This window comes from Lacerta agilis, chromosome 17 (assembly GCF_009819535.1).
Source record: "Lacerta agilis isolate rLacAgi1 chromosome 17, rLacAgi1.pri, whole genome shotgun sequence".
NCBI classification, from domain to species: domain Eukaryota; kingdom Metazoa; phylum Chordata; class Lepidosauria; order Squamata; family Lacertidae; genus Lacerta; species Lacerta agilis.
The window spans coordinates 1609804-1625176 of NC_046328.1; the positions used below are offsets into that span (position 1 = coordinate 1609804).

Here is a 15373-nt window from a genome sequence, read left to right on the forward strand (position 1 = left end):
TTCTTAAACCAGAGGCCTTCCTTTTAAGCGTAATAGGGAATGACATTCCAGAGAAAGTCAAAGATATCTTCCTATATGGTACTGCTGCTGCACGAATATTAATTGCATCGAATTGGAAGGGGGAGAGCACTCCAAAGGTAAAAGATTGGCAGAACAAATTCCAGGAGTATGTTGAGATGGCCCAGTTAACGGATAGCCTGAGAGGAATCAACAGACAGGTTTTCTTGCAGAAATGGGAGAGATATAGAGTGTATCTACAAGGCATTAACAATGGTATAAAGTCTTTGGCGGCCTTTGAGTGACCTTGGAGGTAAAATTATTGTATGAAACAAATTAAGGCTGTATCCGGATTTCAGAAGGTATTGGAAATAATCTAAAGGATAAAATGACAATGTTAAGTATTTTCGCAAGCAGAAAAGGTATGCTCATTGGAAAAGATTGGAAGTCTATAATTTATTTAATTTGTATTTTTGTCTTTTATTTTTAGTTATTTTTTATTTTTATTTTTTCAATTAGCATATGTTTGTTAACATTTCACTGTTTTTTGTATTTTGTTATTTGTTATTCTTTGTTATTAGTATTATATGGAAAATTTGTAAATTATGTAAATGTTGATAATATCGTTAATAAAGGAATATTCATTTTCCAAAAAAAAAAAAAAAGATATCTTGCTGGGTCCTTAACTGTCCCTCCCAAGGTGGAAGGGGGAACAGACTAAAAGGAATCAGACTAGTGTGTGAAAACACCTGCGCTTGGCTCTTGTTCATAAGGTTATAAATGGGCGAGGCTCTGAGCACACAAACACACAGCTGAAAATTGTTAAGTGGGGATCCTCCTGTGTACCCCTGCCTCTGTTGTTTCTACTGAAATCCTTGAGGGTAAGACCCTGTCCTGTGTGAAATGTCATGTATTCAAATATTGCTATACAAAGCAGCCAAACACACCCTTACTGCTTTTATTTTAGTACAACAGGGACAACTTTGATTATTAAACTAAAGAGCAAGATACCATGAACAGCAAATACTTTGTTCTGCATTACCACCTTTGATGTAGATCCAGAGTCCTCAGTTTGGCACTTTCCATAAACTTCATGGGCAATTGAGGTGTGTTTGCAAAGCTCCAATGCATCTAAGATCAGATCTGTGAAAAGAGTGTGAATGTTTTAAATATATTTTACCTATATAAAAAAAAAAAATTAAGAACTGTTACTCATTTAATGTAAAAATGAATGAAAAAAACCATATTTTTTTCAGAAGATGTGAAGTTATTAATTACCTGGACTGCAAATAGTAACTGCTTGACATGCCATTTCATGGACCACAGCTGGAAGATTTAATCCTTTTGGCATAACCATCGGAGTACTAGAACCCAGCATATGACAAAGTTTTTGACATGCTAAGAACAGCAACTGTCCTGTTTGTTCATTACGACGATCTTCATAAAAATCTCTTAAGGACAAAATTTTAAAGGAAAGGATTAAGGTGAGTACAAACAGACATAAATGTCAAAAAATAACCTCAAATAAATATAGTTGGTTAATAAAGCATGCAAAACTCCAGATTGCACAGTGACTGGTAATGGCTAAGCCCAAATGCATTTTTTAAACCTGCATATATTTAGTGCCTCTTCAATTTTTCCAGCATCTAATGCTCTCGGTACCAGTTCTAAGGCCATCTCATGGGACAACGGTTTCTTCAGGCTGATATCTTGTAAGCTGGACTCTTTTCCTTCAATTTTCTCAGGGAGCTGAGATACTGATAATTGATTCCAATGACTTCCAAACAAAGTACAGGTATTAAAATTCTCCTAAAGAAGACAAAATAAAAGGGTGAAAGGAAAAATATGAAAATGAGAAATAGAATTGCGTAGCTTCACGTCCAGCTTCGCAACCATAGAAACTGTGTTTATTTACAGTGCTAAACACATACTTGTGCTCAGTTCATTCATAGGTGATGAAATGTGAACACACACTCCACTGAGAAAATAAATGAGCCACCTCATAGGTGTGCAGAATAGAGCTCCATCAAATCCAGTTCTGACTCTTATGGGACTAGCAGTGATTCTCCAAATATGAGGTTTCCCCCTCAAAAAGCCCTGCTCTCAGAGATGCTTTGACTCCTTGATGAGGAACCTGCGGCACTGCAGATGTTGTACGACACCAGTTTCTTCCAGCCCCACCCAAGATGTCCAATGGTCAGGGAAGATGGGAACTGTAGTCCAGCCACATCTGGAGAGCCACAGGTTCCTCATTCCTGCTTTAGTGAGTACTGGAGGCTGAACCTGGAACCGTGTCCATGAAAGCTTGCAATCTTACTACTGAGCAATGACATTCCCCAAACCCTTCAGGGACCTCCCAAATCCTTTACTAATTAGAAAGTGAAGAGGTTTGGTTCAATCATATACAGTGCTTTTTCCAGGGGGTACCAGCACCTATTTTTTGGGTTGTTAAAAAGTGTGGCACTTACTGGAAAAAATTCATGGTGAGTATCGGCACCTATTTTTCTAGAAAAAAGCACTGATCATATACATATACATGAATTCACATATACAGTATGTGAATGATGAATGTGGGTATTTTAAAGAAATACACATACATGATTACCGTATTTTTCGCTCCGTAAGACACACTTTTTCCCTCCTAAAAAGCAAGGGGAAGTACCTGTGCGTCTTATGGCGCAAATGGTGGTCCCTGGAGCTGAATTGCCCAGGGGCCAAAAGAGGATCATGCTTTTTATTTTACAAAGAGAAAAGGGGGTGTTGAAAGGACCCCGCTCAGCAGCTGTTCAGCAAGAGATCGGGAGAGAGATAAGAGTCCCTGCTCCCTTTCAGCCACGCCCTCTTGCCCAGGCCTCCATTGTTGAATGTGCTGCAGAGGGAGGTTGTTTGTTTCCTCAGCAACATGTGACTGGCTGATTACATTATCTGTCTGGAAACTGTAGAAACAGCTCCCTTTCCTTAAGATTTTTCAGAAATGTGAGTTGAACCCCATAAAAATGGGGCTTTCCCTCTTTGCTTTTCCCCCTTTGCAAAAAAAGCTGCAAAACTTTTAGCTGATCCTCAAAAAAACAGGGCTTTTAGAGGAGGAAAACCAGAAAAAAAAATTTTTTCTTGTTTCCTCCTCTAAAAACGAGGTGTGCCCTATGGAGCGAAAAATACAGTACATTTTTCCTCTAAATAATTACATTCACCTCAACCTAGAAAGCACATTTTAAAAAATTCAATGCCTTATGATCCTTACCTGTAAGGCTGCATGAGTTTTAAACAATTCAAAGTATGATTCATATTCCTCTTTTTTCAAAGTATTTTCTGTCCAAAAAAAAGAGTGGGTTGGAGTGAATAAGAGTGGTTATTGGATAGTTTACTACAGTACAAAAACCTAAAAACACAATAAATGCAAGATTTACCTTTCTGACAACTAAGTAGGAATTCAAGGATCTCCCCAAGAATTTTTTTAATATACAGCTGCATTTTCTGTTGGCAGTGGAGTGGGGACAGGAAAAAGAAAATGTGAGAATACTCCCATCAACCTCAAGTTACTTAAAGAGCAAGATTTACCGTATATCGCGGCGTACAAGGTGACTGGGCGTATAAGACGACCCCCCAACTTTTCAAGGTGAAAAACAGAGTTTGGGGTATACTCACCCAGCCTGAGTGGTGGCTGAGGTGGCGGCGGCGGCGGCTGGAGCGGCGGGTAGAGCCTCCCCTCTAGCAGCACAGGAGCCCTCCACGCTTGCCGCCCACGCCCAGCCCGGGCTCCATGGCGGCTGAGGCGGCGGCTGGAGCAGCGGGGAGAGGCTCCATGGCGGCTGAGACGGCGCATGCACGCACGCTAAGACGGCGCGCGCATGCAGCCAGCGGCAGGGCGGAACTCCGCGTAGCGTCGCATGATGTTGCCGGCATACAAGACGTCCCCCGACTTTAGAGAAGATTTTCCGGGATTAAAAAGTCGTCTTGTACGCCGCGAAATACGGTAACTGTTAACATTTGAGAACAGCATTGTCCTTTTAACAGGGAACATGTTTGTTTGACCTCTCTTGGGGGATAACTTACAGTAGCAGTCAGTTTCATGGAAGTTACCTTTTCTTCAGAGTCATCTGTTTCTTTCTCTAATGTCAGTCTTCCCCACATCAACATTCTATCTCCGATTTCCACAGCTTCAGCAGGAGGCAGTGTTTTTAATAAACTTATAATATCATCCCCCTGAAACCATACACAAAGTGTATTAATTCTATGTTTAGTTCACAAACAGCTTGCCATGTGGCACAGAGGTCTGCTGTTCAAAAAAACACATCTGGAGACCCCTTTGGCAATGTGGCACTAGTTATGTGAATTATTTCTACAATAGTTGCTACAGTAGTACCTCTAGTTGCGAACGGGATCCGTTCCAGGGGCCCGTTCGCAACATGAAAAGAGCGCAAGCTGAAGTGCTGTATCTGCGCATGTGTGCAGTGCGATTCAGTGCTTTTGCGCACGCCGAAACCTGGAAGTAACCCATTCCGGTACTTCCGGGTTCGCCGTGTTCATAACCCACAGCAAGCGCAACCCGAGGTACAACTGTAGTTGTAGAACAGCTATCTGCTGTAGAGTACATAACCTAATATAATGAAATATGAAGTATTTCTAATGGACAGTTTGGATATTTAAGGGGGGAAATGTAAAGAATGAGTATGTTCACACCTTTTCTTTATCAATAAGTAGCACAATCCTCCACATATAGACATCTGAGATTGGCCACATAAATGCCTTTGCTATTTTCAAAGAATCTTGTAAAGAAGTAGCAGAGTCTTGTCGCAGAATGTACTTCACCACCACCTGGAAAAAGACACAAATCAGTATACTATACTGTAATACATAATACAGGCTTCCTAAACCTCAGCCCTCCAGATGTTTTTGGCCTACAACTCCCATAATCCCTAGCTAGCAGGACCAGCGGTCAGGGATGATGGGAACTGTAGTCTCAAAACATCTGGATGGCCAAGGTTGCGGAAGCCTGACATAATATATTCAAGTTTATCACAGAACATAATATCTTGCATGTAAAGTTACATTTTAATATGCATAAACTAAAATTGGCATATGAACAAAGGCTGTAATCTTGCAAACAATGACAGCCTTCTTCAACTCAAATGGTTGGGACTTATTTCTGTACATTTTACCAAAAAAAGGGGCCCACTTACCATCATCTCATCTTTATCATTTAAAAGATTTGTGTCTTTTATACCGTAGCTCTGCAAAAGTTTCTTCATTTGCATTAGATCATAACTTTCTTGCAGAAGCTTCACCCTGCGGATAAAGTGTGCCTGCACTTACATTTCAGCTTCTGACAAATTGGCAGACCAATCTAATAAGCTATTTCAGTTGCAGAAATACCACAAATAAAAGTTTGTGCCAAAGCAGCTAGAACATTCCCCAAAGGGCCAACCCCACATATTTCTGTCCCATTTGCAGCTTAAGCCATCTTCCCTCCACCTCTCACAAATAAATTATTCACAACAGTGTCAGGACAGGGAACCATTTCTCATGGGCATACTTCATGAGACCATATGCCACCAATGGGCAGGGCCAGGGCAGAGCAAATGACTGCAATGACAATTAGCTATGTACTAGCCACACAAAAGTTGGGGGCTTCTGCACTCTCCCTCTGACCATCTCTCATTTCCACTAGGCAAAAGTTAGTGAGTGTATAGTCTGGCGAGAACCACAAGGCCTGGAGGACCACATTTGTTCTCTTGTCCTGAGCTTCAACACCCCTGTACTATGGTACAAAATTACCATTATGAATTAAAGCTAAAACCTAAGGCTGCTCTAGCAGCATCTCACTCCTGACTTTGCACAGATAAGTTGTGTAAGACATGGGAAGTCCAAATGGCTTCTGTTCTACCAACATTCAGGGACAGGATTAAAATTCAATTCCCTTCCCACCCAATTAAAAGTTCAGTCCTGGGAGAGCAAGCATGAAGATACTAAACCAGTTGGGCAGCTGAGAGCAAGAAGAGTATGTGAGCTATTCACTGAGGGCCCACAGTTTAGTGACAGAGTACATGTTTTGCGCGCAGGAGGCCCCACATTTGGGCATGGCATCCCTAGTATATCCCTAATGGCATCAGGGCTTGGAGAGAACTCAGTTAGGCAGTGGAGACAACGCTAGCTAGATGGACTAATGGACTGACAATAGAAAAAAGATATTGCCTGTTTACTGGTGTATGAATGTAGTGCTCCTCCTTACGAGGGGGGGACTCCTGATTGATCCCAGAAATCCCCTTAAATGAAGAAACTCCCCATGTGTACATCAGTAGGGCCCCTTGACAGACATGGCTAGCCAATCACAACGCCATTCTCACCACAAAAGACAGCTCATGTGTGAAAGATTCTTATGCATTTGCAGGTGTTTTAAACAGCACTATAATACTGTTTACCCAAAGGGGGCACTGAGTGAATTTTAATATAATGAACCAGTTGGGTATCTGGCAGCCCAATGCTATGAGGGGCTTCAAGAGGCCCAAACCATCAATGCTGCCCCACTGATTATCCAACTAAGTCATTATTTTAATGTTACATAGTCTTCAAACTTTAACAAAGAGAAAAGTGAGCAGTTAAGTCAAACAAACAAGGAACAATTCCTAAAGTCACTGTTAGAGCAGAAGTAGCCAGCTTGGTGGTCTTCAGATCATGTGGACTACACAACTCTCACCAGCCCCATCCAGCTTGGTGAAGACCAAAGGGCGATGGTAGTTGCAAAGGGCATCATGTTTGCTACCTCTTGTGTTTAAAGGCTAAGAGGTACATATATGTTTGTTCTCTTACTTGTCATGGTCCATGTCCAGGTACTGTTGAACCAGCTGTTCCACTCCTGGATTCCAAGGAACCACAGCACTGTATGTTACTGCTAGCACGCCTTCAAAGATCAACTATAAAAGAAAATTCCTATGACTAATGTGCCACTGGCCTCTTCTTTCCAAGCCAGAGGCGTTTCTCATCCCGCATGCATTTCAGTATGAAAAGAGGGATCATTGGAACATTGGCACACTTGTCCTACTCACATCTATGTTGGACATGCAGCTCAAGACGGCGATGGCCTTTGCTTCCCACGTGGTGTCAAAGACAGAGGTCGACTGTTTACAATACCGCTCCAGTAAGTCCTAAAGAGTATTTTAAGAAACAGTCTTGAAAATTTTATGGCAAAAGTATTTTAAAAGTATTAAAAATCAACCTTTTTAAAAATAGATGCCATTCATTAGTATAATTCCTATGCAGTTTTCAGACTGCAGTCATACACACACTTACCTCGGAAAAAGTGTTACTGAAATCTGGTAAGAAGACTGGGAGAAATTGAGGGGTACAACCTGCTCAAAATAAATAGATCAAGCAAGAAGGGAGAAGAAGGAGAAGGATAAAATGTACACTTGTGAAGAGATCCATGACTTGGAACATGGGAGATTGAGAGTATATGGGTAAAAACTGTAGAATAGGGAAAGAGCAAGTGGCCTTGCTGTGGGTGCTGCTACAGACCTCCAAGCCAGACTGAAGACTTGGACGATGCCTTCATACAGCAGATTAACAAACATTCAAAAAGGAGAGCTATAGTAGTCATGGGAGACTTAAACTACCACAATATCACTTGGAACTGTAAGGTCCAATAAATTCTTCAATTGCCTCACTGACAATTTCATTTCATGGAAGTAGCAACAAGGGGGTCATCTCTCTTGGACCTGTTCCAGGAGGAACTGATTGACAATGTAGATCAGGGGTAGGCAACTGGGGCCGGATGCGGCCCATTCGCCTTCTGAATCCAGCCCGCAGACGGTCCGGGAATCGTGTTTTTACATGAGTAGAATGTGTGCTTTTATTTAAAATGCATCTCTGGGTTATTTGTGGGGCATAGGAATTTGTTCATTTTATTATTATTATTATTATTATTATTATTATTATTACGGGCTCCAAAGCTTTACTAACAGAACTTTCTTCAAAACAGAACATAAAATAATCATGCTATATCCAGATAGTTGCATAAGATCATGCATAGCTGTCAAGTTTCGGTTTTGAAAATAAGGGATCAGCAGTCTCACCTATCCCGGGGACAGTCACATGTCAGTGGTGGGCGGAGCCAGAAGCAAAAGTGGGCAGAGCAGCAATGTAAACTCCAAGCGGGCTCAGGCTCGGAGCGGAGCAAAGAGGAGGGCAGCCAGCAAAGAGGAGGGCAGCCATGTGCTCCGCGCGATGGAGCCCCACCGTCTTCTTGTCTGATCCCATCAAAACAGGACAGGAAGCAGCAGCTGCTCAAAGGCAGCCAGGCTTCGCCCGCCAGCTAACCCTATTGGCCGGCTGAGGGGCTTGGCGGCAACGGATAGGGGCTGATGCAGGGGGAGGAATACACCCCCCTGTAAGCACGGGAAAGGGCTCCCACTTGCTTTGAGGGCTGAGGCTTTTCTCTCCAAGTAGGCGAGGTCTTCCCACCCAGTCCCTGGCCAGCAGGGGAGGAGCTGCTTCCATTAAAAACGGGAAATTTAAGGGAAATAAAAAATAAGGGAGAGCAGCAGGAAACTGCTTGAAATAAGGGAGAATCCCGGGGAAAACAGGATACTTGACAGCACTGAGATCATGTGCTTGTCCAAGTACAGGTTCTTCTTACAAATATGAAATACAGTAGTTTATAATCTGAGCTGATAAGAGTTCTGTCTCTCCTAGAGACTCCATTATCCTGAAGGCTGTTTTCTCTCCACACCTTTGTCTTCTGTGGCTTGAGAAAAAAAGGCTCACAGAAAACGGAGATTTGCAACAGAATAACATGTGATCTAAGTTAGACACACAGAGGGCAGCAGAGATACTTAAAAAGTATCAACCTGGTGGCACTTACGACAGCTCCTAGTTTAGCTCAATGGAATTTCCCAAACCCTTTTAGCAATACATTTAGCAATATATTAGCGACAAAGAGATCGTAGGAATAACATTGGGAAAAGAGGTCTTTAAGATTAGAGCCTTTGCCAATGTTATTTTGTTAACAGAAGAACCAGAAGCAAGCATCATCAAAGCAATAGAGGTAATAAATGGTTTCGGCAGGGTGTCCGGTTTTAAGATGAATATGGAAAAGACAATACTTATGGTTAAAAATATGCAAGAACAAAAAGAACTTCAGGAGAAGGTTGGCCTACAGACTGTCAAGAAAGCAAAATATTTGGATATAGATCTAACTATGAAGGCTCCATGTAGAGAGAAATAAAGTCCTTAGTTATTCAATACTCCGTAAAGATTTTGTATTGATCTTGAATAGAGAAAAGAGCATACCTTTATGTACTGCAAAAGTATTTCATCTTTTTCCAGATTATGATGGTGCATGTATGGTTCAATATACTTCTCTAAGGTAGCTGGAATGAGTTCTGCTGCAAGTACTTGATCAAACATACGAAACACAATCGTATTTGCATTTTCCTATGAAACAAGCAAAATAAAATAGAAGAACGAGCTACGTAGCAAGATGAGCAGAATGTAGCATTGATTGTGATACAATAACCCACCTTCTGCTCTAAAGCAGGGTTACCAAAATGTTGTCCGTGAGCTTCATTCAAATGGTCCACAGTGTGTCCACACTAAATATTCATATTGATTTTTAATTGCATTTTTATTGTTTTTAATTATAATTATAATTTTATGGAATGAAAATTGTAATAGGATAAAATAGAATAAAAAAGAAGCATTAAAAATTGGCTGCTTCTAGCAGAACAGGGAAGTTGAATCCAGCCTTAAGTGGTCCATCAAGAGACCAACAATTTTTAAGTAGTTCATAATTGGTGGGGGGAGTTTAGGAACAACTGCTCAAAGGATTCATTATCACACAAAAGCCACCAACTCCATCCACCAACAGCACCATTTGATTTTGGTTTTTAAAAACAAACTGCTCTTGCTGGAGTTGCAAACATCTGCCCTTATTCTCTTATGGGGTACACAAGAGCCCTTATAGAGTCCTTTGTAGGTTCTCCATCAGTAGGAGAAAATAACAGAGGCCAACCAGAGAATATTGAGAAGCAAAGCAGCTAGCAAGCCTGATCTTTATTAACGGTTGCAACAGGGTGCTTCCCCCACACACAGGAGATTGGAGGAGGACCCAGAACCAAAGTGTGCCTGCACTTATATAGACATTAAATTGCCTGCCCTGGAGTCCAAGACCACCCCCAGAAACATCATACCTACATCACAGAAGGGGTGTAGCCCAAGACCACCCCAGATACATCATACCTACATCACAGAAAAGGCGGTCTACAACAGAAATCTGAGTGCGTTGTTTATTTCCTGTCTGCCAGGTTATCTGATAATGCCTTAACTGATTGCCTTTCCTGGTAGTCTGCCCATTCCTTTGAGATGGTAATCACTCCATTCCTGAGACAATGGGAAGGTTCCCTCACCCCCTCCCTCCTTGCAGAGAAACATTTGGTTTCAGGACTGTCTTCCTATGCTGCTTCAGACATGTGGTTTATATATTTATGTACGTGTTTGCTTGGTACATTTATGAACATTTATTATATATCTAAGACCTTTATTTTTTTTATTTTACTGGTATCAGACCGAAGGCTCAGCTAGGTCAGTACATTGCTTCCAACAATGACAAGTCAAACACCCTGGGACAATTACAAGTAGCACCTGATATATATACTATCTTTTCTTAACACCAGCTAATAGCCATCTTTAATGTCTAAACATTTCCAAAAGTGTGTCAACAACCAAATGCAGAAACAAAAGAGTCTGCACAAGCCATAACTCAAATGGGAGGGTATTCTACAACCAGCAATAAGGACTGCAGTACCTCAAGGACTGCCTCTCCCAATATAAATCAACCCATTCATCATCTGAGGTCATTCTTCATGTGCCTCCTCCATGTGAGGTCTAGAGGGTGACAAACACAACCTTTCTGCAGTGCCCCCCTGCTTGTGGAGGTTCATCTGGTGCCTACATTATATATCTTTAGGCAAAAATGTTCCTCCTCAATCACGCCATTGGCTGATTAACATACTACAGCCTTTTAAGTAAGTCTGTGGTAAAGGTAAAGGGACCCCTGGCCATTAGGTCCAGTCGTGAACGACTCTGGGGATGCGGTGCTCATCTCGCGTTACTGGTCGAGGGAGCCGGTGTACAACTTCCAGGTCATGTGGCCAGCATGACTAAGCCGCTTCTGGCGAACCAGAGCAGCGCATGGAAACGCCGTTTACCTTCCCGCCGGAGAGGTCCCTATTGATCTACTTGCACTTTGGCGTGCTTTCCAACTGATAGGGTTGTCAGGAGCTGGGACAGAACAATGGGAAGGAGGCGTTATTTTGTTGTTTTTGTTTTAACTATTTATATGTGCTTTCACTATCTTGTGAACTGCTCTGAGATCTTGTGATAAAGCGGGGCATATGAATAACAACCAGGGAGCTACTCTGAGTCACTGTGTAACAGATAGCTCCTGCGTAGAGCTGTGCAATAAATTGCCATACAGCTGAATATTGGTATTGAAATAATATTGTGATACGTGTTTCAACAAGGCAATATACCAGTGAACAAAAGGTGGAGACTTAAGTGTTTCCCAAGGGGTATCTCTGCTTTGCAGATTATTTGCAGGCATGGTGTCTCTCCCTCCTCCTTCCTAACTGATAAGAAATGATGATAAGCCCTCACAGAAACCAGCAAACTCTTTCAGCTTCACTGGTATCTTTCCACTTAGAGCTCAACTAATTATGCAGAGCCTGCTAACAATACAGGAGGAGCCTCCCATGGCTGGACAAAAAAGAACATAAACCAAGAACTGGAAAGCATTTCATGAGGAAGCCTCATCAGTGAAAAAAAGAGGGGGGTTATTTTTATTTTCTGGTGGTGTTTATGTTGTTGGTTCCCCCTAAATAGCTTTCCTACATATTAAGAAGGGTGCTTTTTAATTTAAATGAGACTATCTTTTAGCTTGCTTGCTTCCCCTCTCTCCCTCCCTTTGATAAAAAGGGAGATAGGTGGGATGAAGGTTTGGGGGGGCTTCTGGGGGGTAATGGAGGGGAGAAGATTCAGCTGGCTGCCTTATGATGAAATGGGAGGAGAATGGTGGGGAGGGTGTTTTTCAGTAAGGAGTGCAAGCAAATGTGTGTCTACTCACAAGCAAGCCCTACTGAATTCAATGGGGCTTACACCCAGGAAAGTAGAAGTACATTTAATTCAGGCATGTCCAAAGTCAGGCCCCCAGGCCAAATCCGGCCCCAGAGGCAGTTGTGTGGGAGCGTGGGCGGCGTTCCCACTGGGTGGTTATGCGGTGCGGCTTGCTCACCCGCCCACCAGTCGGCACTCGCCATGAGGCTCTTGGAACCGCCCGCCCATCAGATCGTGCATGCCCCCTGCTCTCTTTTCCGGCCACTGGCCGGCTCGCACAGGCGCCCTGCGTGCGGCTCGCTCTCCCGCCCACGGGCTCTTGCAGCGGCTCCCCACATGGCTCCCTCTCCCTCTTTGAAATCCTCTTGCAGCCGCTCTCACCTGCCTATCTATCCCTCGGAGAGCAACAACTTGGGGCAGCATTCCCCCCCCCAATAACTTCAATCCAAAATTACTTCAATAATAAATTTTGGGCTAAAAATTTTTTAATTCAATCCTAAAAATCTGGCCCTCTTTGAAAGAAGTTTGGACACCCCTGGTTTAGTTGAACTCAGTAGAGCTTATTCAAGCACAGATTCCACTTATACTTCTGAGTAGGGAACCAGATGCAACTTGACCAGTAAAGCACTTAAACTACTCTTAAATTAGTTGAAAATATATTAGTTGAAAATATATTAAATACAATACATGGAAGTTTAGTATTTTTATTAAATCTATTACTTCCTTACATTTTAAGACCCTCCACCACTGCAGGAAGCCTTGTCAAGTCCCTCTGCTGCTACAAGGAAGCACAGTTCATCCTCCACCTCTGTGAGGAGGTATGGGGGGACCCTCTGCCCCTGCAGAGAGGCCATGCAAGGGCCTCAGCCACCCCAGATATATATCAAGATATCGTGATATTGAGCTGGTGATATATTGTGATGTTGAAAACCAGATATTGCCCATCCCTACTCCTGAGGTAGAACACCAAGAAAGATCTCCCTAGAATGGATCTTAACCTCCAGTCAGGACAATGGGAGCGAGGGCTCCTGGCCAATTATGGCTCTTCCCTGCCTCCAAAATCAGACAGTGATGCTTTAGAATACCAGTTGCCAGAAACCACAGGAGGGAAGAATGCCCTTTTACCTAGATCAGATCATGCTTATGGGTTTCCTGCATGCTTCTGGTTGTAAGAACAGGCTGCTGGTCTAGATGGGCCATTGGCCTGATCCAGCAGGCTCTTCCTATGTGACTATCAGATCATATCCTCACAACAACCTCTGAGGTAGATGAGGCTAGGAATTTGCAAGTGAATGGCTTAAAATCAGCCAGTGTATCTCATGCGAAGCAGTGATTCAGCAGTTCCTTCATCTGAGTCCAATATTCTATCCACACTGGCTCTTCTAATGGCTTTTCAGAGATAATTTTTCTGGAGGCTGTAACTGGTGCAGGGCATTACAGCCAAATTGCTTCCAAGGGCAAACTACCACCAGCATGTAACACCTTGCTTGGGGAATTTGCACTGGCTTCCAGTCTGCTACCAAGCCAAGTTCAAGGGATTGGTAATTGAGAAACCTCATTATCCCTTATACACTCAGTAAATCACGGCAGCCAATGAGAGTTTCTCCTGAAGTTCCAAAGATCTCAGAAGCCTGGGCACTCCACAGTAACTTGGAGCAGGCTTTTGATGCAGCTGCCCATGTTCCACAGAATAGCATTTTTGTTGAGATAAAACCCACTATCTGGACTTTCCAGAAACAGCTGAACATTTTTGTTCTGATAGGCTTCCCCAGCTGGATTGTTAGGATTTTAGTCTTGTTTTGTATGTATTTGTTGTTTTTGTGTTTTTAATTATCTCACATGTGAATCACCTTGACTCAGTGGCATAGAATCCCATCAATAAATTAAATTTAACAGTAATCTTTCATTCTTTCTTTTTACAAAAACACACACACAGGCACCATCTACACAGAGGTTTAATGCCACAAATTTACTGTACCTTTTCAAAGTCGCAGAGGGCCAGCCTGCAGTTGTATTTCTTATAGAGGTCCACCAAGCCCTGTAGAGCACTGACTAATTCTGCTAAACTATGTACTTCCTCGCCATCATTGTCCTGAAACACAATACAACAGTGGAATTTCCCTGCATCAAAATTATCCTTCTGCACTTAACAGAAAAATAAAAAAGGAAAAATGCTAAATTCTGGAAAATTGTGTGCTTTCAAAAATTTTCATTAATTAAAATAAATGCAATGGGGGGATTATCTTAACAAGATAAATTAAGAATATGCTGCCCTCCCTCAAATTCTAAACACATGTGCACCTGCACAAGTATAGGCTCACACTTTCCCAAACATGGGTTTCATGAAAGCAGAATCCTTACCAAAGAAACTCCATGCCAGGAAGATGCAGATCCAATTTCACCTGGATCTTTGCTGATAAAAAACACCTGTGCCATTTCAAGTCCATTTTCTGGCCAGTTGGCCTGTTTTGAAAAATGAAACATTAGTGACATTTTTGGAGAGAGGCAATATGCAGGGTTTTACAGGAGAATTACTATGTTACCTTGTCAGTTAACTCAAGGTTTCGTGCTCTTTCTTCCAGCCACTTTGCTATTTTTTTCTGGAAGATAAGGATCAAACCAAATGAGAGTGACACACACACAGAGAGAATATCATAAAACTGCAGAGTCGCAAGAGACCACGAGGGTCATCTAGTCCATATACTCTCTCTCTCTCTCTCTCTATATATATATATATATATATATAATCTCCAGTGCTTTTACATGATGGTCCCTTGCAGGAGAGAGCACTAGAACTTGTCATCAGGCCACACCTACTCAGCTACCATGGACATTGTATAGGAAAAGGTAGTTACCCGCTTAGGTATAACAGGGCAGCTATCTTTTTCTCTATACAATTCCACAGCAACAGGTCATACATTATGATGTACAGCTGCTACCTGGGTAATTTAAAAAGGTATTTCACTCAGTGCTGTGCTTGAAAATGTAAAAAGATTTAAGAAAAAATGTGCCCCTCAGACCACCTTGTAAGTTATAACCTGCTCAATAAGCTGCAAGAAATTCATTGATATGCAGACAACTCCAAGTACCTATGTTCCAATCAAAGCACTGGTATGAGAACGGCAAATCAGGTAATTTCACATCAAAATGCATAGTGAACAAAATAAACCCCTATCCCTAGCAGAGATGGATTACCCAGAGCCGTGAATTCAATCGCCTGAGCACCAAAACAGAGGTAGCCCTCTTCTGCTTTTCCACTAACACACCAGGT

General features: G+C 42.3%; 1 protein-coding gene across 1 annotated transcript in view; it reads right to left on the reverse strand.

Annotated features, from left to right (window-relative positions):
- The window catches only part of KNTC1 (kinetochore associated 1), an 82009-nt gene that overhangs the window by 40285 nt on the left and 26351 nt on the right, over positions 1-15373 (reverse strand). The window contains exons 22-35 of the mRNA XM_033174388.1: positions 14646-14702; positions 14464-14565; positions 14081-14194; positions 9283-9426; positions 7041-7139; positions 6805-6908; positions 5178-5283; positions 4678-4812; positions 4078-4200; positions 3405-3471; positions 3239-3306; positions 1607-1806; positions 1276-1448; positions 1043-1140 (exon numbers count right to left, since the gene is read on the reverse strand). Of these exons, the coding sequence (XP_033030279.1) occupies positions 1043-1140; positions 1276-1448; positions 1607-1806; positions 3239-3306; positions 3405-3471; positions 4078-4200; positions 4678-4812; positions 5178-5283; positions 6805-6908; positions 7041-7139; positions 9283-9426; positions 14081-14194; positions 14464-14565; positions 14646-14702 (1590 nt within the window). The remainder of the gene's footprint in view (positions 1-1042; positions 1141-1275; positions 1449-1606; positions 1807-3238; positions 3307-3404; positions 3472-4077; positions 4201-4677; positions 4813-5177; positions 5284-6804; positions 6909-7040; positions 7140-9282; positions 9427-14080; positions 14195-14463; positions 14566-14645; positions 14703-15373) is intronic.